Genomic DNA, 27,665 nt, shown 5'->3' with positions numbered 1-27,665 from the left:
GCAGACCCAAAAAAAACCATTCAGATATCTTTACAGACAATGACTGAATGTAAGTTTTGTACCCATGTCTTCAACGCCTATGTCTTTGTGGCATCCATGTCTGTGTGGCTCCACTGATCTGACCAGCTGTGTTAATGTGCAGCCCTGTGAAAAACTGTCACAAATGTAGTTTTGAATGCACATATTTCAAAGACAAATCTTGTTTAATTATTTTTTTGCTTATATGATCATGTAAAGGTTACATGTTTAATTTGTAATATGGATAAAAAGCTATATGGGGTAGCTTTGCACTTGATAGACTAAATATTTTATGTACTGAATGGCATATGGTCATAAAGTGAGTCTGCACTGCCTTATTGTTATTAATAGATGCTGTCTTAGGAAGGCCTAAGCACAATTTCATGCTTAATTCATTATGAGGGTGGGGGTCCACACCAAGCCACGGCACAATTGTAAAAATTCTTGAGGTATTTTTTGTCACAATGATTTTATTTGCATTTTCCATACTGTCCAACTTTTTCTGATCTGGGGTTGTAAATCAAACTGAGAAAAAAGGATGGGAAGGGAAGAATTATAACACATTAATATTATCATATGTTTTAGGTGTGTTCATTAGAGTGTGATTAGTGAAAATATCTGGGGACTGCCGCTTAGATGTAAATGTGTGGGCAAGTCTATGATGCACTGTAACAGACTAATGTCCTGTTCTGCATGTATTGCAACCTGTGTTAAGTGGAAAGGTGCTGGATCCACCGGCACCCTTGCCATTATAAATCATAATACCATGACACTGGAAGCTGAACCAGCATAACAGTGGCTTTAAACTAGAACAACAGACTATTTTACTTGTAGTTTTCTATGATTAAATCCCCCTTTTTAATAGTCTGTTGTTTGTGGGTGTGTGATGGGACTGTCTCAACATCTGACATTTTTGGTAATGCAATGCAAAAATGCTTACAAATACATTTTGTTTTAAAGCATTGACACCATGTGTTTCACTGATGCAGCTCTTGAGTGGGTGCCCCCAATGCAACATGGGTCCTGAGAACCTGGGGTTCAATCTACTTCTTTCTACTTCACTGTCTGAGAGTTTTGCATTTTCATGTGTGTGTGTGCTATTACCTGGTACTTTGGTTTCATCCTATTCTCGAATATTAAAAAAGGTGGGAGTCTGTTCTTGACGTGTCAGTTGGTATAATAGCCTATACGTAGCCGTTGTCTCAACCCCCACGTGAGTGCTGGAGAGACGGGAACAGACGCGCCTTCTGAGGTGGAGCAACACACGCCGCTGTAGCATCCATCCTGGAACCAGTAAGTAAAAGTATTTAAATAGTACATTAGTCTGAATATGTTTTTATTAACCATCACCAACAGCTTTTTTTTAAATTTAAGAATAATATGTCGACATGTCGATACGGGTTTCGCCCACTGGCTATGGAAACAAAGTGGCATGACAACTGGATGCAGTGAGGTGCCACACTGAGGTTTATTGTAGCTTAATCTACACCGATAACCACGTTTAGGTTCACATTTTTGGTCCAATTGGTTGTTCAACCTGTCAATTTTCCTCAGATATATACAGACTAGTGTGATAACGGCTACTATAGTGGGTATAACGTTAAATTAAGTGACCATTCAGCCGAAGCGTGCGCGACCACAGTGCGCGCTCCCGTACCGGCAGAATTACTACAGCAGCAGACAATGCGTTAAACCAGTGATTTAACCTTACCCACGAGTGGACACTTTCAAATTACCAGGATGAAATTTCCAATAGAGAATCACAGAAAGCAGGTAAACTGGGACCCTGAACAAGGTAAGTGTTCTTTCAGATTTATTTAGAAAAGAATAATATGTGTGAATGCCTTCCTTTATTTGTGTATAGGTTTTATATACACATATGCTGCTTTAAATATATTTATATTACAACGTTATGCATAATACCTGTATAGTGTATTAAAATAATCACCTATAACTATTTCTAATGTATGTAAAAGGTTTTACACGTTTCAGCAGTGACTTATAGATGATATAATGCAATAGTATTAGTTGAAAACTGATACTCATGACCCTGGACATGCTATTGATCAATGGGTGGATGCCCTACACAAATCTATGGCCACCTGGTCAGATATATAAGACACAAGATATAATAAAATGTCTTACTTATTTAAAATAATGTGTTCAACCAAGCTATATTGGTAAACATGATCTATAATAAAAACCTGCTGAGTAAAAATGAAACCACAGTATTAACTTTGAAAAGTGTGTTCTATTCTGTACTTTAAATCCTAACTGTACAAAAAACACAACAAACCCCAGAAATATCTGATGTACAAGGATATACAATCTAAAACATAATCATAAATATATCACTGATAAATATTGCCTTTGTGTTTGAAAAATATCTAAAGAATGCCAAAAATTAATATTTGGCTTATGATGATTGTAAAGTAGTACAATTATCAATAACATAACCCAATGCACTTTAATTACAATACAAAGACAACCTATATCTTTTATCACTCAGGCATTCCACACATGCATGCGTGTCATGTGTAGGTCACTTTGAGCGTCGGCCGAAAGTCATATTAACGGTAATACTTTTAGGTAAAACAGAATAGTATAGTGAACTCATTAAACAAATTAAATACCTTTGAGATAAGTTACAACAATATGGTCTTATATTGCTATTTTAAACAAATAATACATAATAAATTATGTACAAATGCAGATAAAAATAAATTATATAAATAATTATGAAATTATGAAAAAAAAATTGCCAATTACACTAAAAAATGACTCTTTGAAGTACCCCAATTTTTGTCAAATGGTTGCACATACAGTGTATCACAAAAGTGAGTACACCCCTCACATTTCTGCAGATATTTAAGTATATCTTTTCATGGGACAACACTGACAAAATGACACTTTGACACAATGAAAAGTAGTCTGTGTGCAGCTTATATAACAGTGTAAATTTATTCTTCCCTCAAAATAACTCAATATACAGCCATTAATGTCTAAACCACCGGCAACAAAAGTGAGTACACCCCTTAGTGAAAGTTCCTGAAGTGTCAATATTTTGTGTGGCCACCATTATTTCCCAGAACTGCCTTAACTCTCCTGGGCATGGAGTTTACCAGAGCTTCACAGGTTGCCACTGGAATGCTTTTCCACTCCTCCATGATGACATCACGGAGCTGGCGGATATTCGAGACTTTGCGCTCCTCCACCTTCCGCTTGAGGATGCCCCAAAGATGTTCTATTGGGTTTAGGTCTGGAGACATGCTTGGCCAGTCCATCACCTTTACTCTCAGCCTCTTCAATAAAGCAGTGGTCGTCTTAGAGGTGTGTTTGGGGTCATTATCATGCTGGAACACTGCCCTGCGACCCAGTTTCCGGAGGGAGGGGATCATGCTCTGCTCAGTATTTCACAGTACATATTGGAGTTCATGTGTCCCTCAATGAAATGTAACTCCCCAACACCTGCTGCACTCATGCAGCCCCAGACCATGGCATTCCCACCACCATGCTTGACTGTAGGCATGACACACTCATCTTTGTACTCCTCACCTGATTGCCGCCACACATGCTTGAGACCACCTGAACCAAACAAATTAATCTTGGTCTCATCAGACCATAGGACATGGTTCCAGTAATCCATGTCCTTTGTTGACATGTCTTCAGCAAACTGTTTGCGGGCTTTCTTGTGTAGAGACTTCAGAAGAGGCTTCCTTCTGGGGTGACAGCCATGCAGACCAATTTGATGTAGTGTGCGGCGTATGGTCTGAGCACTGACAGGCTGACCCCCCACCTTTTCAATCTCTGCAGCAATGCTGACAGCACTCCTGCGCCTATCTTTCAAAGACAGCAGTTGGATGTGACGCTGAGCACGTGCACTCAGCTTCTTTGGACGACCAACGCGAGGTCTGTTCTGAGTGGACCCTGCTCTTTTAAAACGCTGGATGATCTTGGCCACTGTGCTGCAGCTCAGTTTCAGGGTGTTGGCAATCTTCTTGTAGCCTTGGCCATCTTCATGTAGCGCAACAATTCGTCTTTTAAGATCCTCAGAGAGTTCTTTGCCATGAGGTGCCATGTTGGAACTTTCAGTGACCAGTATGAGAGAGTGTGAGAGCTGTACTACTAAATTGAACACACCTGCTCCCTATGCACACCTGAGACCTAGTAACACTAGGTCACATGACATTTTGGAGGGAAAATGACAAGCAGTGCTCAATTTAGACATTTAGGGGTGTAGTCTCTTAGGGGTGTACTCACTTTTGTTGCCGGTGGTTTAGACATTAATAGCTGTATATTGAGTTATTTTGAGGGAAGAATAAATTTACACTGTTATATAAGCTGCACACAGACTACTTTTCATTGTGTCAAAGTGTCATTTTGTCAGTGTTGTCCCATGAAAAGATATACTTAAATATCTGCAGAAATGTGAGGGGTGTACTCACTTTTGTGATACACTGTAGTTGATTTGATTGGATTGTAACAGTATTATTATATCAGCATAATTGTACTGAATAGAGTTAACTAAAAGTGAGTTTCAGCTTTATCTGCTATGTTAATTAAATGAACTATGTAGATGATACTTGTTTCTTTTATAGAGAAAAACTGAGGATAACTATGAAAAACACATAAACACAGATGGAACAAATACACAAACAAATTACCCATGACCCCCACGGCAGATCAGAAATGTGCAAATGCAGACTATTTACAAAAGATAATGTCCTTTTCAGGCTGAGTTTCCATATAATATAATCTTACTGTGTTACTGAAATATGGTGGCACCACAAAATCCACACCATGTAAAGCAGACAGTGAAAAAAGGTTGTGATGTTCCAGGCAAAGGCGTGAACCTCAAGCACAGTGTAAACCTCAAGCACCATGAGCCTAATTATTTGTAGCTGATATAAGGTAACCAAAATATGCTTATTTTCTGCTTTTATGTTGTTCATTATCATTTACTGAAACCAAAAAAATGAATGGTAACATACATGCTTATAATTTATTTCAGGATAAATAAAGTATCTGTCTGTCTGTCTATCTATCTGTCTGTCTGTCTGTCTGTCTGTCTGTCTGTCTGTCTGTCTGTCTGTCTGTCTATCTATCTATCTATCTATCTATCTATCTATCTATCTATCTATCTATCTATCTATCTATCTATCTATCTCATGCATGATTTAATTACATTTAATTAACTAATGTTCAGAATATTTTTTTCAGTGAACTGTACACACTACATACTATACAAAATCTTAAGACTTATTATAAAAGAAATACTAAAATTAAAACATTTATGTGCTATCATGGTTTTCTTTTACATTTATTACAAACCTAGTAAAATGTCAAATGGCTTTTGGTAATGAATGTCTTATGTATTTCTTTTTGCTACTGTATTTAATGGTATACCTTACACCTGGGCCAAAGCATGGCTAGTTTTGTGCAGCTAGTGGTGAATCTTCATTTTACATCATTACATCATTGTTAGTTCAGACTCCACCCTTGTGTATGACACAAAGGGAAGCAATTCCCATAGGTAGAGGGGCTTGCCGGCATGCATCTCAAACACACATTAAAATGCATTACATTCTTTGCTTTGTCCCTGTGTGTTCATGGTTGTAGTAGCAGCTGTCAGTTATTCCCTCCTGGGTAGATACCTGAATATCTGTTTATAACACATCCCTGTATAAACAACTTCTACTGATGTGTTTGCAATAAATTTATATATGGCAGTCCACACATTTAAACTGCAACTGTTTCTTACTTCAGTAATTTAACTGTAAAGGTTTTCTGTACACCTATGATTACTTAAACATGCAGTGTAAGTGCAGAAGATTGATTTAGGCAACAATTTGGCAAATGTTGTACAGGCCACTTCAATATTTTTATTGTCTTGAGTATCATATATCATGATATTTCTATTAGTTCTATTTGTTGGGTCTTATATTTGCCTTAGTTTAGATGCTACCTGGTGTTCAAATGTAGTACACATCAGGAGTTGGGTCAGCATCAAACTTTGCAGCCATTTGCTTTAAAACAACAAGCTTCTGCACTCTCCTCCTCCTCTTGTGCTTGACTCCCATCGCACGTGGCTTACTTTGTTCGTCTTGCTGCCAGTTGATGGGGCAGGTGAAGGAGCTTCCCCACAGCAAGCAAAATTTTGTCATGGTTTACCACTTTGTGCCAAACCTCATGAGAACCAAATCGGTCAATCAAAATGACCACAATTTTAGGTCTTTGACCATCTACTGTACATAATATTGTCAAAATATTCAGAAAATCCGGAGAAATCATAGATTGTGTAGGACAAGACTGCAAACCATAGTTTAGTGTGCATGACATTTGTGTCCTTACAAAAAGTTTTTTGCTTCAGTTTTTACCTGTTTGGAATGTTTGGAATGTTTTCTTAATGTTATTGTGGATTTACTCGCGTTTCCATCCACTTACCAAACCATGCTTAAACAGACACTTATTAATTTAACTACTAGTATTAAACTGCTGTCCAACATGGCTTTTTTTGATTAGTCACAATTTTTATCTGACTTCATGATAAAATGCAGAACAAACACAAAAAGTGATATTTATTCAAATACTTGTCATATATTTGTATGCAACAGGTAACATATCTAGTCATTACCAGTTGTAAGTGTTTGATAAACGGACTTGTTTTTATCTTTCTTTAGTGGTGGTTCAGACGAATATGGCCCCTCCAAAAAAGCCACAGGTTGGCGTGGCACAGTCGTCCTTGGTTCAAGCCAGTGTGGCCACCATGCAGAACCCAATGGGTTGTGAACTAAAGGCAAATGATTACTGCCCACTGCCAAGGCTCTCCATCTCCTCCCGTTCGGCGAGTATAGTGGCCAGCATGGACGCTGTAGCTGAAGGCTCAACCCTCCACTCAGTGATGAAGTGGAAGACAGTACTGGCTGTGTTCGTCGTTGTGGTGCTCTACCTGGTGGGAGGTGGATTAGTGTTTCAGGCACTAGAACAGCACTTTGAGAGTGATAAGAAAAACACCATTACACAGGAGAAAGCACTGTTCCTCCAGAGGAACCCATGTGTGTCCTCTGCTGAACTTGAAGCCCTAATCAAGGTAAGTACTTTGAAGATGGATTCATTTAAATGCCTTGTTTTTTGAACAAGTTAGCTGTACATTAGAACAATGCATATTTTGTAACATGGCAATGCTGGTGTGCGTGGCCAGGGTTAAATTAAATGTTGGGCTCATAGCAGATACAGTCATGGTCAAAAGTATTGGCACACTACACTTATTTCAGAAATCCACGACTTCTTCAAGAAAATTGTTGTAATTACAAATGCATTGGTGTTCACATGTTAACACAAAAAAGCTGAGTAAAAGTCAAAACAGAAAAAGAGATGTAAAGATTTGACTCCAGATAAAGCTTGCTGAAACCAAATTGACTACATTCTTTGCACCAATAGACAGACAAACTCAATTTTAATTGCAAAGCCATAGCCTGGAGCCTAATGTGGAACATACCACTAACTTTCAATGTCCAAGCTCAGAATAAAGCTAAGAAAAAAGTAAAAGCATCAAACAATTAGGCTCCCGTAATTTGATCTGGAGAACATACCACCTGTCTTTAAAGAAAACATAATGCTGTTCTTTATGGACAGTAAAAAAAAGTGGGTCAGGAAGAATACTGATGCCTTTGAATGCTGGTAACTTGAATGGTGAAGAACACAGACAAATTGATTCCTGACAAAATTAAATCTAACCTTTCACTTGAAGACCCAGATAATCAATCTAAAGTGCTCTTATTTTAGACACAGTATGACAACAGCCAATTTATTGGAAAATAAAACTATTATGCTTCAAAGAGTTGAAGAAGAAAGAAGAAAGAAGAAAGAAGATGGCCAACAATGAATGAGCCATTAAGATGCCTGGAGACCCAAACAGAAGTCATATTGTTCTGGAGAAATATTATCCAGATAGTTGTCAGGAGTCTTGCTTGACTTGATGGCACTTAATAATAATAATAACAATAATTAATAACAAGTGTAAAGAATTACTAGCTTGCACTTCATATAGAGTGTATACCTTTAAACTCTGAATGTTTAAAACAGCACTGGGGATATGAGAGGAAAGTTTTTTCCTTGATGTTTGAAAGAGTGCATTTGTGCATGGTAGTATACTAACATCAGTAAAGCATATAACTGAAGTTTAGCCAGCATGCAGCTAAGATCTTTGATTGATGGGTGCCTGGGGTGCCAAGGCTGTGAAAAAGCTTTTTACGTTATGCTGAGAGGAAATTTGTCTGGATGGTCATCATCATCATCACTTTTATAGCGCCTTTCTCATGCTCAATGAGGCTTTGCAACCAAAGAATATAAACACAGTAAACAGAGGTACAACAAAGGACATTCAAGTACAGCCATAACCATAAAAATATGGAAAGAGTATTCCACGATTTGGGAGTTTCCACACTAAACGATTGGCCAGTAACAAGAAGGCTGACAAGAATAACCTTAGGCTAAGGTTAGTCATAAGGTACAAGATGGGACATACTGAAAGAAAAGCTCAACCAGGTAGTGAGGAGTCAGGCTGTGCAGAGCTTCATATGTAATGAAACGAACCTTGTACTGGATATGAAATGCAATAGGTGAACAGTGAAGACTCTGAAGGGTTGTAGTGATGTGGTGAAATGTAATCGAAGAACCAGCAAAAACAGGTCTGCTGTAAATTTGAAGCTGCTGTCAAGCAAGCTTTATATTTCTGTCTAACATGAGCCTGGTGACTTTGATTTTGTTATCTTTTTTAAAATTAAAGCCTGAAGACTATTATTCTGTATGTTAACTTTTTTGCTAATTTTTTTTTTATTTGTGGCAAAGTTTGCTGCTTCCTGAGACCTATTAACCTACTAACAACATTTAATTGAAATGATTATAGATTCAATAAGGCTTGCAGTAATTAAGCCTCTGCGTGAAGTTTAATTGAGCAAAACTATTATCTATTGCATTCGGTAAAGTGGTTGATGCAGTGACTAGGATGTTAAATACCTTTTTACTCAGGGCCAATTAAAATATTTTTGAGAGATTGAATACAGTACTTTATTAAGGCATTGCATGGATATTGAAGACTTCATATCAATCAGAAAGCAGATCAACACACATTTTGTCAATATTGGGAGCAGTACTTTATAAACTAATGCTTTCATTAACTCACTTCATGGAATGAGGGGGAAAATATTCTAAACCCACCCTGTCATAGACACTATGCTTTTTAGGTTGCTTTTTAGGAATATAAATTATATACTCACCATATGGTTCCATCACCTCTGGATATCTAACAGTCCTTCATTACTGAAACCCCCACTTAAAAGCCTCGGCACATATGATCAGGCCATTAGCTGTATTCTTAAGAGAGATGTTAACTCTATATAAAATGAATTATTCCTGGTCTTCTGAGGTTAGGTCTCTTCCTGTAAACTCTGGCTGGATGTAGTAAGACTGCTCATATCCTGACTCATCACAAGTTGTTATCTTATCTTATATCACATTAAATCCAAATAATAGCACTTACAGCCGCTCCACATCTTTATTAAGCTTCGTGACCTGGATTCAGAACAAACATTTTATTTTTGATAACAACAGCATGAGATCATGTTTTAAACGGAAATAGTATAAAACAGGTCAAATGAATAATTGGTCATAAATAAGATTGAATAGTTTCCAGCATGCTCACAGCCGTATGCATTTGATGCCTTGTCATGCTTGTCATATTTTCTTTCTGTCCTGGGGCGTTTGACCAGCTGGACTGACGCAGTGTTGTGGTTCTGCTTTATGGGGGTATCGGATGATGGTACATTTCAGGGGGTTGAGCATCAGTGACTCAAAATGTTCTCCTTATGACAGGATGCTGCTTTTGAACCTGGGTGGTAGCATGACTCAGAGAAAGCAGAACATTCTTAATTACATGCTGTGTATTGCTTTGATTTCTCCTCCTTACACATTTGAAGTGTTAACATTTAGCTTCCTGTCAGAGTTGTTTAAGGCTTTTATTTGCTGATACTTTGAGACAGGATTGAGCAAATACCACTTGAACTGTCCTGGTTATATATGACATTTTAAGTGGAAATAGAATAGCATCCTGTTTTACCGATTAGCTGTTGCACAAAAAGCTAAGTAAACAGATGAGCATACTTTGTGTTTGTCGGTGGTCAAATCCCTACCCGGAGGACTGGATTGATTATACCACTGCTTACACCACACTATACTCAGCTGTTTATCGGCTGTTTGGATATTTTACACACTAATTCAGATTGACCCAACATCTATTATGAAATTTTTAATTTAATGTTTAAATTCTGTACAATTAAAGTTATAATTGTGTGTTGTCTAATGATAGGTCAACTGCTACAATCCCCAGTCACAATTCCCAAAAGCTGGAACATTTTGTAAAATGTAATAAAAACAAATCCCTTGATTTGTTATTTCAGTTGAACCTTTATTTAACTGACAAAAGTACAAAGAAAAGAGCAGTGTTTTTACTAACCAACTTGGATTAAAAAAAATAAAAATTAAGAAATTTAGAATTTGATGTGTGTCACATATAAGATGTTACATTACCTTTCACATCAAATATGTGTTTTAATTGTTTTAAAACTAAGCATACTAATGTACTGTACATAAAACTGGCCTTTCTATTACAGCCAGAACATAAAATTTTAAATTTTTTTGTTTAAAATTAATTTTTAAACCTTTGTCTGTTAGAATAAATGTTCCGAAGACTTAACAAATCACAGATTTGCATAGAATTGCATTTATACCCTAAAGAAACAGTGAGAAAAAATAACATACATTTATAAAATATGGCCTTTGTAACCTGCTGATTAAAGTCTTATGACTTACATTAAAGATGTAGCAAATTATACAGATAATAATTAATAAATAGACTTTACTTAAATAGGCAATTTACAATGCAAAAACCAAGGCAAGTACCATTTATATCAATTTTAAGCCTGGAAATAATGAGTAACTGACTGTAATGAAGCCACTGAATGTACCGTTAATTATTTGTATGCAAGCATGGTTGCTGATTGTAGATTTTCATGTTACTACCCTACCAGGGAAGAAAGTGAGTGATGCAGTATGCCTGCATATTGTGTATTGCTTGATGTTATGTATAGAAACTGGCTAAACATGACGGGTTAAAAACCTTCTTCTTAAATGAAGTTTTGGTCATTTTGTTCTCAGCATGCAGTAGATGCTGTCAGTGCTGGTGTGAGTCCTATTGGAGACACATCCTATAACTCCAGCCATTGGGACCTGGGCAGTGCCTTCTTCTTCGCTGGGACAGTCATCACTACCATAGGTAATCTCATTTTAATGTCAGTAAATGTACAGGCGGGTGTGTTTTTATATTACTTGTCATACTACGGGACACAGAATTAAAAGGGGCATAATCATACATCTCTGCTTGCTTATCTACAATGGGGCAAAACTGTGCACCTGGTAAAAAGCCTGTTAACACTAACTAGATTAAGTAATTTTGGGTGTTTTGTCATGGATGAGAGTCAGTCACAGAACAGTAAATTCTGTTTAGTTTTGCATTACTATTGCTAAATCTGCATCCACATTTCTTTCTCTTATACACATGGGGTACACTGACAATTTAATCAGTTCCTTCTGCAGTTGCTAATTTAACATGATATTGTTATATTATAGCCAAATATTTAGCTATAATTTCCTATTATTGTCTGATGTGTGGCTAATTGTCCATTAAATATTTATGCATGCCCAGCACTCCATGCAAAAGAAACTGGCTCTGACTAAAAGTGTCAGTCACTCAGGCTTTTGGAAGAATGCTGAAGCAATTTTGTATAAAAGGGAAAGTTTATGTTTATCTTGACCTTTCCTGACATGATTTTAGCAAAATTTTTTGGGGCACATGGCCCAGGAAATTAGGTCTTATGACACCCCTTCGTCCAGGGATTAAAAAAATCAGAGCTCTTTCACTGTTTTATTTGTATTCACTCTGCCAGTCAGTTTCAATGCTATTGAATGGCATCTTAGCTGTTAAAGAAGTGAAAGCACTGATATGCACCCTTTTGACATTTGAGGTTGTGCCTAATATGATAAAGTTTGTGTAAAATGATCTTTGTATTGTATTCAGTTTGGAAAATCCTGGTTGCTTAGCTGTTTAGATAATCTAATTCAAAAACCAATCCTACTTTTCCTTTCTTTTTTTTTTTTATTTCACAGTAAAATGTCAGCTTTTGTTTCTCTACAGTAACCTGCAATTACTGACTTGTCTAAATGTAACCTAACAATTTTCTTTTCATGATGGGGTTGTGTAGTTCAGTTGTGTAGATCAATCAGTGATGTGCTGCTTAGTGGGAAGCAATATTAAAATAACATCTTGCTGTTTCTACACCCACATATACAGGCTACGGAAACATTGCTCCCAGCACTGAGGGTGGAAAGATTTTCTGCATCCTATATGCCATATTTGGAATTCCTTTGTTCGGGTTTTTGCTGGCTGGAATTGGTGATCAACTGGGAACCATGTTTGTTAAAAGCATTTTAAAGGTGGAGAGAATTTTCAAGGTAATTGTTTCACTTTAGTTAATGATTTCTTAGTTTTGAATCCTGTGATATATGAATTGATGAACAGAGTATTTATATTCTATATTCATTAATATGAACTGATTTTATTATGCTATATATTTTTGAATGTGTGCTATTTCTGAGCATATTCTTTCTGTTTCTATCCACAGCAAAAACACAGACAGATTAGTCAGACCAAAATTCGTGTCACCTCCACCATTCTCTTTATTCTGGCAGGGTGCATAATTTTTGTCACCCTCCCAGCTGTCATATTTAAACACATAGAGGGCTGGACCACACTGGAGGCCATCTACTTTGTTGTTATTACTTTAACAACTGTTGGTATTGGGGATTACGTAGCAGGTAAGAGTTACTTACTTTTGTAATTGTGCAGTAAAGCTGTGAATAATAATTGTATTGATATACAAATCATGCAAATGTCATACCACTGACAAGCTGTATAAAATCCACGTGTAAAATTGTATCAATTTCAGTTGTATTAGCAGCAGTAGGCAGTTTTACATTGTCAGCTATTGGTGGAAATAAAATTTGCTAGTGTAAGTAGGTAAAATGCACCATATTTGTGTCTGAATAATGAAAAGGCTTCACATTACTGCCTAGTTAATTTAACGTGACAGAAACGCTTAATAAAGCAATGTACTGACTGAAGGAATAAATTCTAAAATTACAGGTTAGTCAAAGTTAAAAAACCATGCCATGGCTTACTTGCTAACTGAAACAAAATAAAAATAATTTCCAGCTGAAATTATGACAACCACTTTAAAATTTCTGTTGTGATAATGGCTTTGAAAGGGATACATAAATGTCATATAGAAACAACATGACAATGACAATGGCTTTATGTTTCTGCAATTTCCCTCTGGATCAATAAAGTATTCTGATTCTGATTCTGATTGATTGCTTGCCGGGAAGACAATACTGTTTTGGTGTAGAATAATGTTCTTGGGCACATGGGTGGCACAGAGGTAAAACCTACTAGCCCACCAGTGCTGACATTTTAAACTTGTGAGTGCTATTGACCCTCCGGGCACCAACACAGACAATGGTTGACTTGTCAGAGGGAGGCAGGTTCTAAGCGATTCCTCAAAACAGTCGTAACTATGACTGCTGAGTGGTAAATGGTTGATGGTGCCTGCACAAAGACGGGATAATGGAGATGGAAAAGTAAAAAAAAAATTCTACCTACTAACAAACAAGAATGCATCAAAAATAGCACGAAAAATAGATAAAACAATAAAAAAACAATATGTTGTAATTTTTGTGTTTTTAGGAAAAAATACTCAATTTGACAAAAATACTAATTTTACAGACTAAAGCTTTAACGATTTTGATTAAACACATGATCAAAAATAACCATTTTGTTATTATGCACGTTTTGATTTATTTTACTTTTCTTGGGTCATATAGTGAGGATACCAAAGTATATTGTTTCCTTTCAAATTCTTTGACCTTACTCTTCTAAAAGGTCTTGATATCTGACAATTTGTTTTCAGGTGGAGACAGAAGAATTGAATACATGAAGTGGTATAAGCCATTAGTTTGGTTCTGGATCTTAGTGGGCTTGGCGTATTTTGCTGCAGTTCTGAGCATGATTGGAGACTGGCTAAGAGTCCTTTCAAAAAAGACAAAAGAGGAGGTAAGATATTAAGAAAACTAAGTTATTTCTTATGAATCATTTATTTCATACATGGCATTACTGCACAAACATCACTGAACAGTTATATAGAAACCTTTTATGCAACATTTATTTTAAAAGACATAATGAGCCTTTATCTGATGATAAACTGGGCTTACTTAATTTTTACTAATAGTTTTCCCATTTATCAATTATTTATTACTCATTCATTTATTTTTTATCAACCGCTTTATCCTGGTCAGGGTCACGGTGGGTCTGGTTCCTAAGAAACTCATGTCTGGATTGAGAAAGCGTAAATTTAAGTGTAATATTAACTATGAAATGCTTACTTGTTGGTTAATCATCCAAATTATTTCCAAATATTATTAGGAAATATTAATATTATTAATATAAATAATATATTACAATGGTATGTTATTAATTATGAAAATGAAATTTCAGTGCTTGTTTTTTCTACAACAAATGAATTCATAAACATTTAAATTTAAACAAATAAATGCAGATAAACATCAGGCATGCAATTCTGCAAACTTATACGATTACCATTTTAATTTTTTACATTCAATGGCCCATAAACCATTTTCTGTCTGCCTGCCTGTGAGCCACAAACCTTCCCCTGTCTGCCCATTTGTCTTGTTTTAAATCCATCTATCTATCCATCCATCCCATCCATCCATCCATCCATCCATCCATCCACCTTGAAAGTTCATATCAGGATAAATTGACTTTTGTCATAACATTAAATATATGTGGGCACTTATCTGCCAGTTTAAGGTACTTAATATTTTGTTCTTCCTCAGTTCAGTTTATTAAAATGTATTGACAAATCACTAACAGCTTACAACTACTAGCCATACTGACCTAATATGTGAATTTCAGGTGGGGGAGTTTAAGGCTCATGCTGCTGAATGGAAGGCTAGCGTACGTGCTGAGTTCCGGGAGACACGCCGGCGCCTTAGTGGAGAGCTCCATGACAGGCTTCAGCGTGCTGCCACCATCCGGAGCATGGAACGAAGGCGTCTAGGACTGGAACAGCGAGCACAATCCCTTGACATGCTTTCACCCGAGAAAAGAGCAATGTTCTCCAGCTTTGATCGGGGCCGGTTCACCGCGTCCTCACAGGAGAGCATCGACACCAAGATAAACACCCTCCGAATGAAGGCTGAGCAATATGACAAGCACTACGACAAGCACCTCAACAAACACACATCCTCAGAGGAAAACATATTTAACCGCTTTGGCTCGCTCACCAAGCTGGCCAAGCGTAACAGAAACAAAGACATGCGGCCAAATATTACAGACGACGCACTGCGAATCAATAATGACAGCAGCAACACCATGTTGGCTGAGGATAGACGGGAAGCTCACGAAGAGGATGAGCAGGAAGAGAATATAATACAAAAAGAGAACAACACCACATTAAGTAGCCCATCTGCTGAGCAGAACAAGCAGAATGGTTTTGTGCCTGTACACACCAAAGAAGGAGCAACAGAGAAAATGCTGCTAGAGAGAGAACACCAGCCATAGATGAGACTATGATAAAGAGGCGAGCAATTCATGTTACCGCAGAATGTGCCTTTCTGTTTTGTACATTATTGCTTGACGCATAAACATATGACTTGAGCTGGTCCTAAACATCTTGGTTGCCAAAAATGTCAGCTCTTAGGAAGCTATCAGGGTTAAACGATTATGGGAATCTCCCAAAATATCAGAGGTTGGAGGTTGGAGAGAAACTGCTGCTGTGCCATCCAGTTACTATTCCTAACTGTATCTTGGTTTCAATATTACAGACTACATGTTTAATTTCATCGTGTTGAAGGAAGAAAAACTGGTTCAACTCCTTGTCTTTATTATCAACTGAATAAATATTTAAAAAGTCAAACTGATATGTACTTGATATTTCTGTCATTATATTAACGATTACATTTTGTGATTTAGCAGACTTTATCAAAAACTTGTGCCAGGGCTGCTCAGGTGGCGCAGCAGTAAAAACACACGCTGGAACCAGAGCTGGGATCTCAAATACATCGTATCGAGTCTCAGCTCTGCCTGCCGGCCTGGCTGAGGGGCCACATGCACAACGATTGGCCTGTTGTTCAGATATGGGTGGGATTAAGCCGGATAGGGTCTCTCTCTCTCTCTCTCTCTCTCTCTCTCTCTCTCTCTCTCTCTCTCGCTCTCATAACTAATGCAATTACGACCTCTGCTGGCTGATTGATGCCACCTGCACAGAGATGAGAAAAGAGTGCACTCAGGGTGTGTCTCTCCGTACACAGTGCTGAGCTGCACTGCACTCATCAAAGTGTAGGTGATAAGATGCATACAGCTTGCTGCCCACGTGTTGGATAGGGCGTGGGTTAGCTTTGTTCTCCTCAATCAGAGCAGGGATCGGCATTGATGGAGAGGAAGCATGACGCAATCGAGCAAATTGGATGCGCTAAAAGGGAGAAAAAGGGGAGAAAATGCATTAAAAAAAAAAAATATATATAAACAAGTTGTGCCAGAACCACCTAGCCATTTGGAGGTGCACTTATGAGTGTGCTTTCAGTGCCGGTCCCATGCCCAAATGAAAAAAGGAGGGTATCCAGGGTAAAACTGTGCCAAATCAGGTATACAGACCACAAAAAGAAATCTTGACTCATTTTCTTTGATAATAAAGCAAAACCTCTTCATCAGTCTAGCAGTAATTTGTGGTCATTTTAAAACGCATTCTCCAACTCAGCATTTAGTGTGGATTGCCTATGATCACTCTTTGGCATGTTCTCCCCTTGTCTGCAGGGGCACTTTAGTATGCTGTTACCTCCCAGAAATATGCACAATGTTGTTTGCTGACTTCAAATTGTCCCTACACGTAAGTATGTATGAGGGTTCTTCAAAAGTTTCTGCACAAGATTTTCAAAAACAAATGACATCACTTTTCTACACTTTCTGATGCATTTTTCCCAGCATCGTACTAACTTTTTAATGCCATAAGCTAAATGTGTTTGGTTGAGTGCGTAGCCACTGATGCACCGCTGCTTTCACATCATCATCACATGAAAATCTTCTTTTCCTTAAAGCTTCCTTGAGTGGTCCAAAAAGGTGAAAATCAGATGCCGCTAAATCCAGACTGTAAGCTGTCTCTCAGTCTCTCAGACACGAGCAATTACTCCTCCTCCTGCCCTCACCTTTTTCAACAAAAATATAAAAGTGCAGAAACTTTTTGAAGATCCTTTGTTTATTCACATTTTCAACATTTAGCAAATGCTTTATCCAAATTGACACAATTGTGACCAAATACAATACAAGCCAAGGCTAAGAGCCTTATCTAATGGTCCAACAGTGTCAACCAGACAGTAATTGGGTTTGGGTTGTAATTTTAAAATAACACCCTTAGACAAGATAGACTTAGAGGGCAATCAGAGACACTCTAAAATGAAAATAAAAAAAGACACAAATTACTTTATTTCTGCCTTTTCAATTATGAAGAAAGCTTTTAACAATGCTGACTCATCTAATTTCTAAAAGCATTTTTGGCAAGGATCGGGCCTCCATAAGGACGAAGGACAAAGATGACATCAGGCATAAACAGATCAACAGCTCCAAAGACAGTAGGATTCTGGGTTATGAAAGCAAACATAAATCATTTTTAACAAAACTTAATACTGTAAGACTGCAATACATCTCTAATTCCACAAGGATCTAAAGGTCCCTCTGAGGACCTAGAAATTTTATATTCTTCATAAATAATATTATAAACATTATATATTCTTACTCTATTCAGGACGTTGGCTAGACCAGTGTTTCTCAACCTTTTTTCAGTCACGGCACCCTTTAAAAGTATACAAAATCTCAAGTCACCCCAGTCTAAAATGTATTAAAAAACTTACACTCTGCATCCCTCGTGTCATTTAGGGAGGGGTAAACGTGACTTACTCTTAATGTTAAACCTGAGCCTGGGATGATGCACATAATCGCCCTATTCTGGCAGGGATGGATGAGAGGCAGACACAGAGCCCCTGGTCCAGAGCCCTCAGTCGTTCCCTGTACTTGTTCTTGATGTAAGTTAGGCTCGAAAAGCCCAGTTCGCGCCATGAACGAATCAGATTTAACATAATTAAACAAGTTTATAGTTTATTTCTCAATTATTTGTCATTATACTAAGAGCACTGCTTCTTTTCTGCATGTTCTCTCTGTAGCTCGGTTACAGCTCTCTCAACTCAAACTCAAAAGAAGCTTTATTGGCATGACAAATAAAGACATTCATATTGCCAAAGCAAGTTAGAGAGAAATAATAAAAAATAACAGTAAGAAAGAACAAATATATACAAAACAGTTACATGTGCAAAAAAAATAAAATAGAATAAAATATTAATAAAAACAGTGCAAAATAATAACAATAAAAATTATAATATTTACAGTAATGAGGTAGTAATAATGATCAGTTTGTATGTGTGTGTGTGTGTGTCTCTCTCTTTCGCTCTCTCTCTCTCTCTCTCTCTCCCTCTCTCTCTCTGTGTCGCTCGCTCTTCGCTCTCGGTTTCCATTTCCATTTTTTATGATGATTTAAACATCAATATTTTGCTACTTTGGCCTTGTCCCCAACCCAGACTTTAAAACTTCTCTGCTCTAATAAAATGCTAAAAAGTGATCAATTCATTATAAAAATCACAATATGAGTTTTATAATAACTTAAAAAGAAACAAAATGTAATTTTTTTTCCCATATTTGTACAACCTATGCATATTTTTGAGCAATATATTACTGTCCCCAGCATTATCGTCATTAGCGCAACAGTGTATGGTTTCTGTAGGGAATCATAGGGAATCATTGAAGGTAACACTTGTTTATGTTGTAACCATGGAAACAAAGACTCACAAGGCCATGAGAGAAGATTAACATTTTAATGTCTGGAAATGTGAGTATTTTAATCATGTATTCCTCCTGATCATAGAGTATATTTATTCAGCGTCATTACCATTTACATCAATATTGCAGTACTTTACCATAAATTTTTTTTTTACACATTATTTATATGTATTTAAAGTGCATCTTGTACTAGCTGTTGACTAGCTTTAGCAAATCCATGGCCTAGCTAGTTTTTTTCTTAAAAAAAGTAAAAATTGTCATTACCGCAACACGTCATTACCAACACATAATGACATTTTGCTATGCCACTTCGCAAATAAATATGAAATATTAAAATTCATTTGCTCTAAAGTGTGTAAGCATTATCTTGACATAATTAAAACTAAATTATTACTAATTTTATTTTTCAAAAGTTAAGATGGTAAAAAGAGCCCGCAATTGAAAAATCACCCATATTATATATATATATATTAGGGCTGTCAAACGATTAAAATTTTTAATCGCGATTAATCTCAGAATTTCATATAGTTAATCGCGATTAATCGCATTAAAAAAAATCTGTGTAAATGTTATAGAAAACAAGGATTTTTAAGTGAAATGTTACAATTAAAATGGTGAACACATTTTATGCTAAATGTACTGATGTTAAAAACTGCTGGGACAAGAGAAAACTGTAAGGGAGTTTTATTCACTCACATACTAGACAGTAAATGTCAGATTGTAGGTTAGAATTTCTCCATCAGCAAACATTGTAGATCAGCGGTGCTTTAGGTGGGATAAGGCGTAGTTATTGTATCAGACTTGTCTGTGGTTGTATCGTGACGATGGTTTGATGGACGTTTCTACACGAAGTGAGTGTGTTTTGACCCTTTGGGGCTTCCATAGTTCATGAACTAACGTGCTCGACTCAGCTTTCCGGTATTCGGTACAGAAGAAGAAGTTAATTAAGTGTAATAAAGTGTTCTGCTCCCGACAACTTGTGAATATACCGTGTATTTATTTCTTTATTATGCAAGTGCATCACTACCACGATCGGTTACATTATGTTAACAAACCGCAAATGAAAAACGGTGGCAAGTCCGACATTAAAACGTTTGTTCTACCAGTCAAGTGTCAACATGAACTAGAATTTGCGTTAATGGCACTAATATCTTTAATCGCGTTAAATTGAGGTCGCGTTAATGCGTTATTATCGCGTTAACTTCGACAGCCCTAATATATATATATATATATATATATATATATCGGCTCCCAGAGGCGTGACTCGGTTCCTTTTGTTCATTTTAAAGAGCCGTTCAATAGAATCGGATCATTCGCGAACGACCCATCATTATCAGAATATTTTTGACGGCACCCCTGACGAAGCCAGACGGCACCCCGGTTGAGAAAGGCTGGGCTAGACCATGTTATATATAAGTTATATATAAGTTATTTTGTGTTTCTGTAATATGTCCTGGCATGTTGCACCAATTATAACTCACTCACTCACTTTCTTAACCGCTTAACCAATTAGGGACATGGGGGGGGGGGGGGGGGGGGGGTTTCTGAAAAGCTGGGGGTTCCCAGCTTTTCAATGGGTGCAAGGCACACAGTAACACCCTGGTGGGGGCGCCAGTCCATCGCAGGGCAGACAGACAGACACACACACACACACACACCCATTCACCTATAGGGCAATTTAGTGTCTCCAATGAACCTGTCTGCATGTTTTTGAACTGTTGGAGGAAATCAGAGCTCCCGGAGGAAACCCACACAGACAAGGGGAGAACATTCAAACGAAAGAAAGGACCCCAGAAAGGACCCGGACCGCCCCACCTGGGGATCAAACCCAGGACCTTCTTTATGACTTGTTTAATATTAATAATTTATCTGTACCACTTGTAGAAAAGCAGCCCCATATTATGATTAAAACCCTATCTAATTCACGGCCAAGAAAATCATGCCATGAACCGTGAAATGAGACTGTGTTTCCTGTGTAACCTGCAATTTGCTGTGAAATTATTATTATTATCATTATTATTAATTATTAGGATTTTTACATCATGTTTTACTTTGTTTACATTCATGAGAGGACAGGTAATTACTCGTTACACAAGATTCATCACTTCACAAGTTTTAATGTCAAACACAGTCATGGACAATTTTGTATCTCCAATTAACCTGACTTTATGTCTTTGGACTGTGGGAGGAAACCAGAACTCCTGGAGGGAACCCACGCAGACACGGAGAGAACATTTTACCTCATGAACCATTGTACCATCTATTCACCATCATGTACTAACACTTGTCTTTAGTCCTGTCTTCTAATTACTTGTTTAGATTAGGGATAATTAGGAATATCTTTTGTAGTTATTTATTATAGGATTTTTTGTATTTATTGTTGTATTTACACTGTTTTGTATTGTCTTGCACTTTTTGTACCGTGTTACACCGTGATCCTAGAGGAACGCTGTTTCGTTTCAATATGTACTTGTATGTAGCTGAAATGACAATAAAACCTCTCTGACTCTGACTGAACATGCAAACTCCATACAGAAAGGTTTCGGATCGCTCCACCTGGGGGCTGAACCCAGGACCTTCTTGCTGTGTGGCGACAGTGCTACCCACTTGCTGTGAAATTCAAAATTGAAGGTTTGTGTTTAGCAATTTAACATTTTTCAGAGGATTCAAGTGTCTCAGGTTTACTGGTTAATTTGGACTATAAGTCACTCCTAGCAATCCTATAACAATTGAGGTATCATTCGGTTAGTCAAAATGTCAGAGATGTCGAAGTGTAAAGCAGCTAAAAACACTACTTAGGTAACTGAGTTTGGAAAACTTCCAATTCTGTAGATGGAGAGAGGGCGGTACCAAAACACTGACACAAATTTTCGAACATGAAGCCTCACACCATTGCTGAATGTTCTAGGTTTACATTCAACTATTAAAGTAGGCTGTGCTGTGTACTGTAGCTCCATTTATTCTATCATTTAATTTAAGAGTGTTATTTAATGACTGCTGTGAAATGTGCCACTTTTCTTTAAAAATCCATGAAATCTGTGATTTTTTAAAAACAAGGTTTGAAATTGAGCACATCCTGTGGGCTTATCCAAGTATCTTGACTGTTGTTTATACAGCTGATTAAGGAACCTGCAGGTCCTTTGAAATTGGTCCAAGAAACATTTTACCTGTGGGGCCCAACTGTGGCAACTTGGTGATTGTTGGGGCTCGAACCAGCAACCTTCTGATTACTTGTCCAGTAGCTTATTTGCTGAGGTACCACTGCCTTTTTGTGGTGTGGATTTTATTTCAAATTGACATATCATGACTTTATATTTTACCCATCATTTGAGCACTGAAACAATCTGAGGCAATGCATAAGCATTTCTTTTAGCGTGACACCTCCTCCAGAGTAAATAAAGTAAAAATAATGAATACGTAGGCAAATTTTTAGTGGTTCTTCAAAATATATCTAGAGATCTTTTTGCAATCAGTCATTGCATATTAAAGTATTTTCCAAATCAGTGGAAATAGTACTGGACATAGGATAGGATGAAAAAGTAGACATAGCTGATACTGATCCTATGTGGATGGTGTTATCTGTTGCATTAATAGTCCTCCAAGGGTAAGAGCCCTCCAAGGCCAACTGAAGGTGCTGGAATTAGTTCAATACGCATATACCCACATGTCTGCTGACACCACACGTTGTAAATAGAGAATAAAAAAAATTGATGTTCAGGCTTGCCAATGTCGCTATAACTTCCTACCATGCTGTGAATACATGCTGTGAATTTTGCATACTGCTATTTTTACTCTTTGAAACCTGCAGAGAAATTTGTTGCCAAGCAGGTTGACTGTTGAGAGTTGTGTAAAATCATTAACATAACCACAAGTTTATGCCTTACAGCTTGTCAGTGATGTTTAAAGCTCTTAATGTAATTATCTAATGGTTAAAGTAAAACACTACACCACATGCTGTGCATAAACAGTTTTTTTTATTATATTATAAATTATTATTTTTATTATATTATATATTATAAAAGTTATACATTTTACCTTGAAAAAATGTAACTCTTTTGTAGATGTAAAAAAGTGAGTTTGTACCTAATAAATATGTTAATCAGAGATAAGAGGTGTTGTACTGCAGCAATGCGGTATTTTTAAATACTGTGTCCACTCACTGTCTACTCTATTAGACACTCCTACCTAGATGGTTTACCTTGTAGATGTAAAGTCAAAGACAATCACTCATCTATTGCTGCTGTTTGAGTTGGTCATCTTCTACACCTTCATCGGTGGTCACAGGATACTGCCCACGGGGCGCTGTTGGCTGGATATTTTTGGTTGGTGGACTATTCTCAGTCCAGCAGTGACAGTGAGGTGTTTAAAAACTCCTTCAGTATTGCTGTCTTATCCACTCATACCAGTTTATACACACTACCACACCACCACCATGTGTCACTGCAGTGCTGAGAATGATCCACCACCCAAATGATACCTGCTCTGTGGTGGTCCTGGGAGAGTTCTGACCATGAGAACAGCATGAAAGGGGGCTAACAAAGCATGCAGAGATACAGATGGACTACGGTCAGTAATTGTAGAACTACAAAGTGCTTCTATGTGGTAAGTGGAGCTGATCAAATGGACAGTGAGTGTATAAACAAGGAGGTGTTTTTAATGTTATGGCTGATCAGTGTATATACATACAGTATATACAAGTGGACTTTAAAAATAATACATTATTTAATGCCTTTAAAACCTTTTTAATTGTAACAACTTATCATTATGAATTTGAGGTACTAATACATGTACAGCAACGCCATGGTAACCCTTATACATGTAGTTCATGCATGGTCAGAATGTACCACAATGTACCACACATTTTAAAGCTTCCTTATATTTACTTCTTGGCATCACTGTGTCATTGTGGCTCCTTCTTCCTTCCTCTTTAACATCATTATTGCCTGAATAATGCTGCTCCTACCAGTTCTAGTGATGAAACAGTATAGAAATGGATCAGCCAGGCAGTTGAGTTTGGAGAGAGCCTTGCCTATCTGAATAAGTAGGAAAAGCCAAGTTGGAGGTTTACAGTCCTCCAGGACAGCCCTTAGCAGTAGTGCAACATGGAGAGGCCCAAAACACAGAGTGAGACTTAATAATACACTTCCCAAAAGTCTAAACAAACGTTTTCTCTCTAAGCAGGAAGTAGCCTTGTTTGATTGCACCTCTTTGCAGATCCTCCAGTAACAGAAAACCACTACCACAGCAGGTAGGAAGAAGCCTAGAACAAACCGGGCTACATTTATATTCCTTTTGCGCAGAGGGTAAACATCCAGGCAGACCATTGCATCTTCATCATAAATGCTTTTTGGTGAAATAATGAAGCTGTTCATTATGATTACCAATAACCATGCAGCAGCACTGACCACGAGAGCTGAACTGGGCTTTCGAAAAAAAGTGAATCTAAGTGGGTAAACCACACCAAGGTAGCGGTCCACAGCAATGCAGCTCAGTAGCCAGGCACTAGTGTAGAAGTTGGTGAAGAGAAGAAATACGCAAACTGTACACATAGTGCTGGTGTGAATCCAGGACCCTTTGATAGTATATATAATCCATATTGGTAGGCTTGCGATGAAACAGATGTCTGAAAGAGCCAAGTTTAGTAGATAGATCCCCAACTCATTCTTCTGTTTAATGTGATGACAAGAAACAAACAGAGAAAAAATGTTTGCAGGGATGCCTATCAGCATGATGAGCAGCTGGAGAACAATAAAGAAGTGCTTGGGTAGAATATCATCAGGATAACAATCGTCATCTTTATAGGTATGGTTAGCTGTAGAATTCATATTTGTTCAGCTAAACATATATAAAAGAAACAGAAAAAGATCAGGTAATAATGCCTAACAAAGTGATGAAAAGCAAACAATAGTTCTGTTTCCCAGTGGTAAAACAGGGACAAGTAACAATTTATCGATCATTGAGCTGTAAAAGCCAATAACAAAATTTATTTAAAGGCCTACAATAATCCTGCATCATTTTACTCTGGAATTTAATAACAGGTAGAACCTCTGTTATGAGAAATACTGTTTTTTGCAACTGCTGATTAACTTGCACAGTACTGGGAAAACTTTTTACAGTGTTCTAGAATTTCTAGCATATATATATACAGTATATATATACATATACTGTATATATATATATATATATATACCCCGATCAGCCATAACATTAAAACCACCTCCTTGTTTCTACACTCACTGCCCATCTTATGAGCACCACTTACCATATACATTACAGTTACAGTATATAGTCTGAGCAATTGAGGATTAAGGGCCTTGCTCAAGGACCCAACAGCAACAACCTGGCAGTGGTGGGGCTTGAACCAGTGACCCTCTGATCAGTACCTGGTCCAGTACCTTAACCACTAGGCTACAGTGGACAGTGAGTGGACACGGTATTTAAAAACTCCAGTAGCGCTGCTGTGTCTGATCCACACATACCAGAACAACACACACTAACACACCACCACCATGTCACAGTGCTGAGAATGATTCACCACCTAAATAATACAGTGAGTAATCGTAAAACTAAAAATTGCTTCTATATGGTAAGTGGAGCTGATAAAACGTACAGTAAGTGTAGAAACAAGGAGGTGGTTTTAATGTTATGGCTGATTAGTTACATAACATGTTTTTCTATTATAACAACTAACTGATGATTGCAAACAACCTTGTTTTAATGCTACAACTAACTTAGTGTGACCATTTTTTTACTTTAGCAAACTAATGTTTTCATTAAGTAAGTTACACTCCACTTGACAAATATGAACATGCAGAGAAGATAAATCAAAAGCCATTTGTAGATCTCTAAGTCACAGACATATTACAAATTTCTTAAAAAATATACAGACACAATAAACTCACCATTTCATTCAGGTGACCTTTCATGGACTTCAGTTTTTAAATGAAAAAATACAATCTAAAAAGAGCTAAACGCAGACCGTGTCCACTGTGTCTATTTCTACTCTGTGTAAAAAAAGTATTGCGTCATTTCCTGCATTTTGTGGTTTGTCTGTCTTCATGTTCTAAGTGGGTGTAATAACAGAAGTGAAAACATTCTGAGGTCGGGGGTTGGGGGTTGTAGTTTTTTCAGCTTGACAGGTAAAGCAGTGTTTTTTATGATGTAACTTGCTTTTTACATTGCTTCTGCTGCTCATTTATTGTCCTCCAAAATCTACTTTTCATTTTTGTCTAATCTGAATGAACTGCTTACAACAACCTACATCTGCCCCGCTGTTATACTATTGGGTGACTTAAATATTCATGTTGACACAAACTGTTCACTTTGTCACTTGACTGTCTTTAAATGTTTCAGTTTTATTTAGAAATTTTGATTTCCTTACTGATAACGACATAATCATGTTCATATTCTAGATTTGCTTTGCTACACTGATGTCAAGAATGTTTCTTTTACTGGTTCAGTTGTTGGTTTACTGACCATAAGGTGACTGAATGTTAGCTTTGGACTCCCACTACTAAACCATTTAAAAATCTCTCTTTCTTTCCATAATCTTAACCCTTTGATGCACAAGCTAAGCAAACACCTTCTAATGCACAACATGGGTCAAAAATGACCCATATTCATCCATTCAAGAATATTTTCATATGCACATTTGTCAGTTATTCATGCAAATAGTATTCAGCAAATAGTATTGGACATATTCAAGATTCAAGAGCCTAATCTTTGGTTGTCTTTCAAAAGATCAGTAAATATGTTTTTGACTACAAACACTTACAAATGTCAGTAGTTTCTGTCAAGTTCCATAGTAAATACATAAGGATCATTTTTGACCCATGTTGTGCATCAAAGGGTTAATCGAAGTGTAAATTTTTTTTTTTTTAATAGAATAAGTATAAACAAAGTGGTAAAACGCAATCAGTAGTTCTGTTTCCTTGTTTCTAAAAAGCAACCAGTGCATTTTGTTTAAAGGAATTGTGCAAAAAAATGAGATAATATTAATTCACAGCATTGTAAGTAACCTAGTAAATCTGTAATTACCTTTTCACAAAGGTAATGTGGGTGTTGGTTAAATGTAATCAAATGATAAAGATTATAACTTAATACATGTATCTTTTTGACTTAAGTTCCTTTAAAGATTTCTTCTTTACAATCTTAAATTTAGTTTGATAAATATACAGTAACAAAGGCAGTCAGACTACTTTATACTGTATGTGAACTATAAAAAACCGAGGCCATATATAGAATCAGTAGACTGTATATGAAATAAATTATGCAAATTAAACTGTTCACAAATTCAAATGATCAATGATTTTATCAGGCTGTTCTGAAGTCCTGATGCTTGTACATCAAAATGAAGAAATAAAAAAAAAAGGCAATTACTGTACATGGCTTTAATATCAGATTTATTAAAAAGGCAAGTTAATAGAGAAATAATAACAATAGTAATTTATTGCAATTGCAGGTTTAAAACATTAATAATAATTAGCTTCTTAGTGCGTTGTGGTTCAGTTTTGACACTCTTCTTTTTGGCAAATGTAATCTTATAGTCTTTAATTCGCCAAGGTTATGTGGGTCC

The 27,665-nt window shown here is 36.9% G+C and overlaps 2 protein-coding genes across 2 annotated transcripts; one reads left to right on the top strand and one right to left on the bottom strand.

Annotated features, from left to right (window-relative positions):
- The first annotated feature begins 1,758 nt into the window (after window positions 1–1,758).
- Window positions 1,759–16,098, top strand: kcnk10b (potassium channel, subfamily K, member 10b). The gene is made up of 7 exons (XM_063007579.1): window positions 1,759–1,813; window positions 6,699–7,108; window positions 11,233–11,350; window positions 12,425–12,585; window positions 12,756–12,948; window positions 14,100–14,242; window positions 15,122–16,098. The coding sequence occupies exons 1-7, from the start codon at window positions 1,759–1,761 to the stop codon at window positions 15,767–15,769; spliced, it is 1,728 nt and encodes a 575-aa protein (XP_062863649.1). The 3' UTR covers window positions 15,770–16,098.
- Window positions 16,099–23,982: 7,884 nt separating this feature from the next.
- On the bottom strand, window positions 23,983–24,915 carry LOC134324850 (psychosine receptor-like). The gene has a single exon (XM_063006731.1). The coding sequence runs from the start codon at window positions 24,913–24,915 to the stop codon at window positions 23,983–23,985; it is 933 nt and encodes a 310-aa protein (XP_062862801.1).
- Between the last annotated feature and the right edge of the window lie 2,750 nt (window positions 24,916–27,665).

The sequence above is a fragment of the Trichomycterus rosablanca genome, chromosome 13, assembly GCF_030014385.1.
Source record: "Trichomycterus rosablanca isolate fTriRos1 chromosome 13, fTriRos1.hap1, whole genome shotgun sequence".
In the NCBI taxonomy this organism is placed as follows: domain Eukaryota; kingdom Metazoa; phylum Chordata; class Actinopteri; order Siluriformes; family Trichomycteridae; genus Trichomycterus; species Trichomycterus rosablanca.
This window is presented reverse-complemented; position numbering and strand designations above follow the sequence as displayed.

What these genes read in the sequence shown, in the direction of transcription:
- kcnk10b (XM_063007579.1), top strand. Translation starts at nt 1,759, where the DNA reads ATGAAATTTCCAATAGAGAATCACAGAAAGCAGGTAAACTGGGACCCT. An exon ending in AACTTGAAGCCCTAATCAAG is followed by an intron (nt 7,109 to 11,232) that starts GTAAGTACTTTG and finishes TTTTGTTCTCAG; the next exon opens with CATGCAGTAGATGCTGTCAG. An exon ending in TATTGGGGATTACGTAGCAG is followed by an intron (nt 12,949 to 14,099) that starts GTAAGAGTTACT and finishes ATTTGTTTTCAG; the next exon opens with GTGGAGACAGAAGAATTGAA.
- LOC134324850 (XM_063006731.1), bottom strand. Translation starts at nt 24,915, where the DNA reads ATGAATTCTACAGCTAACCATACCTATAAAGATGACGATTGTTATCCT.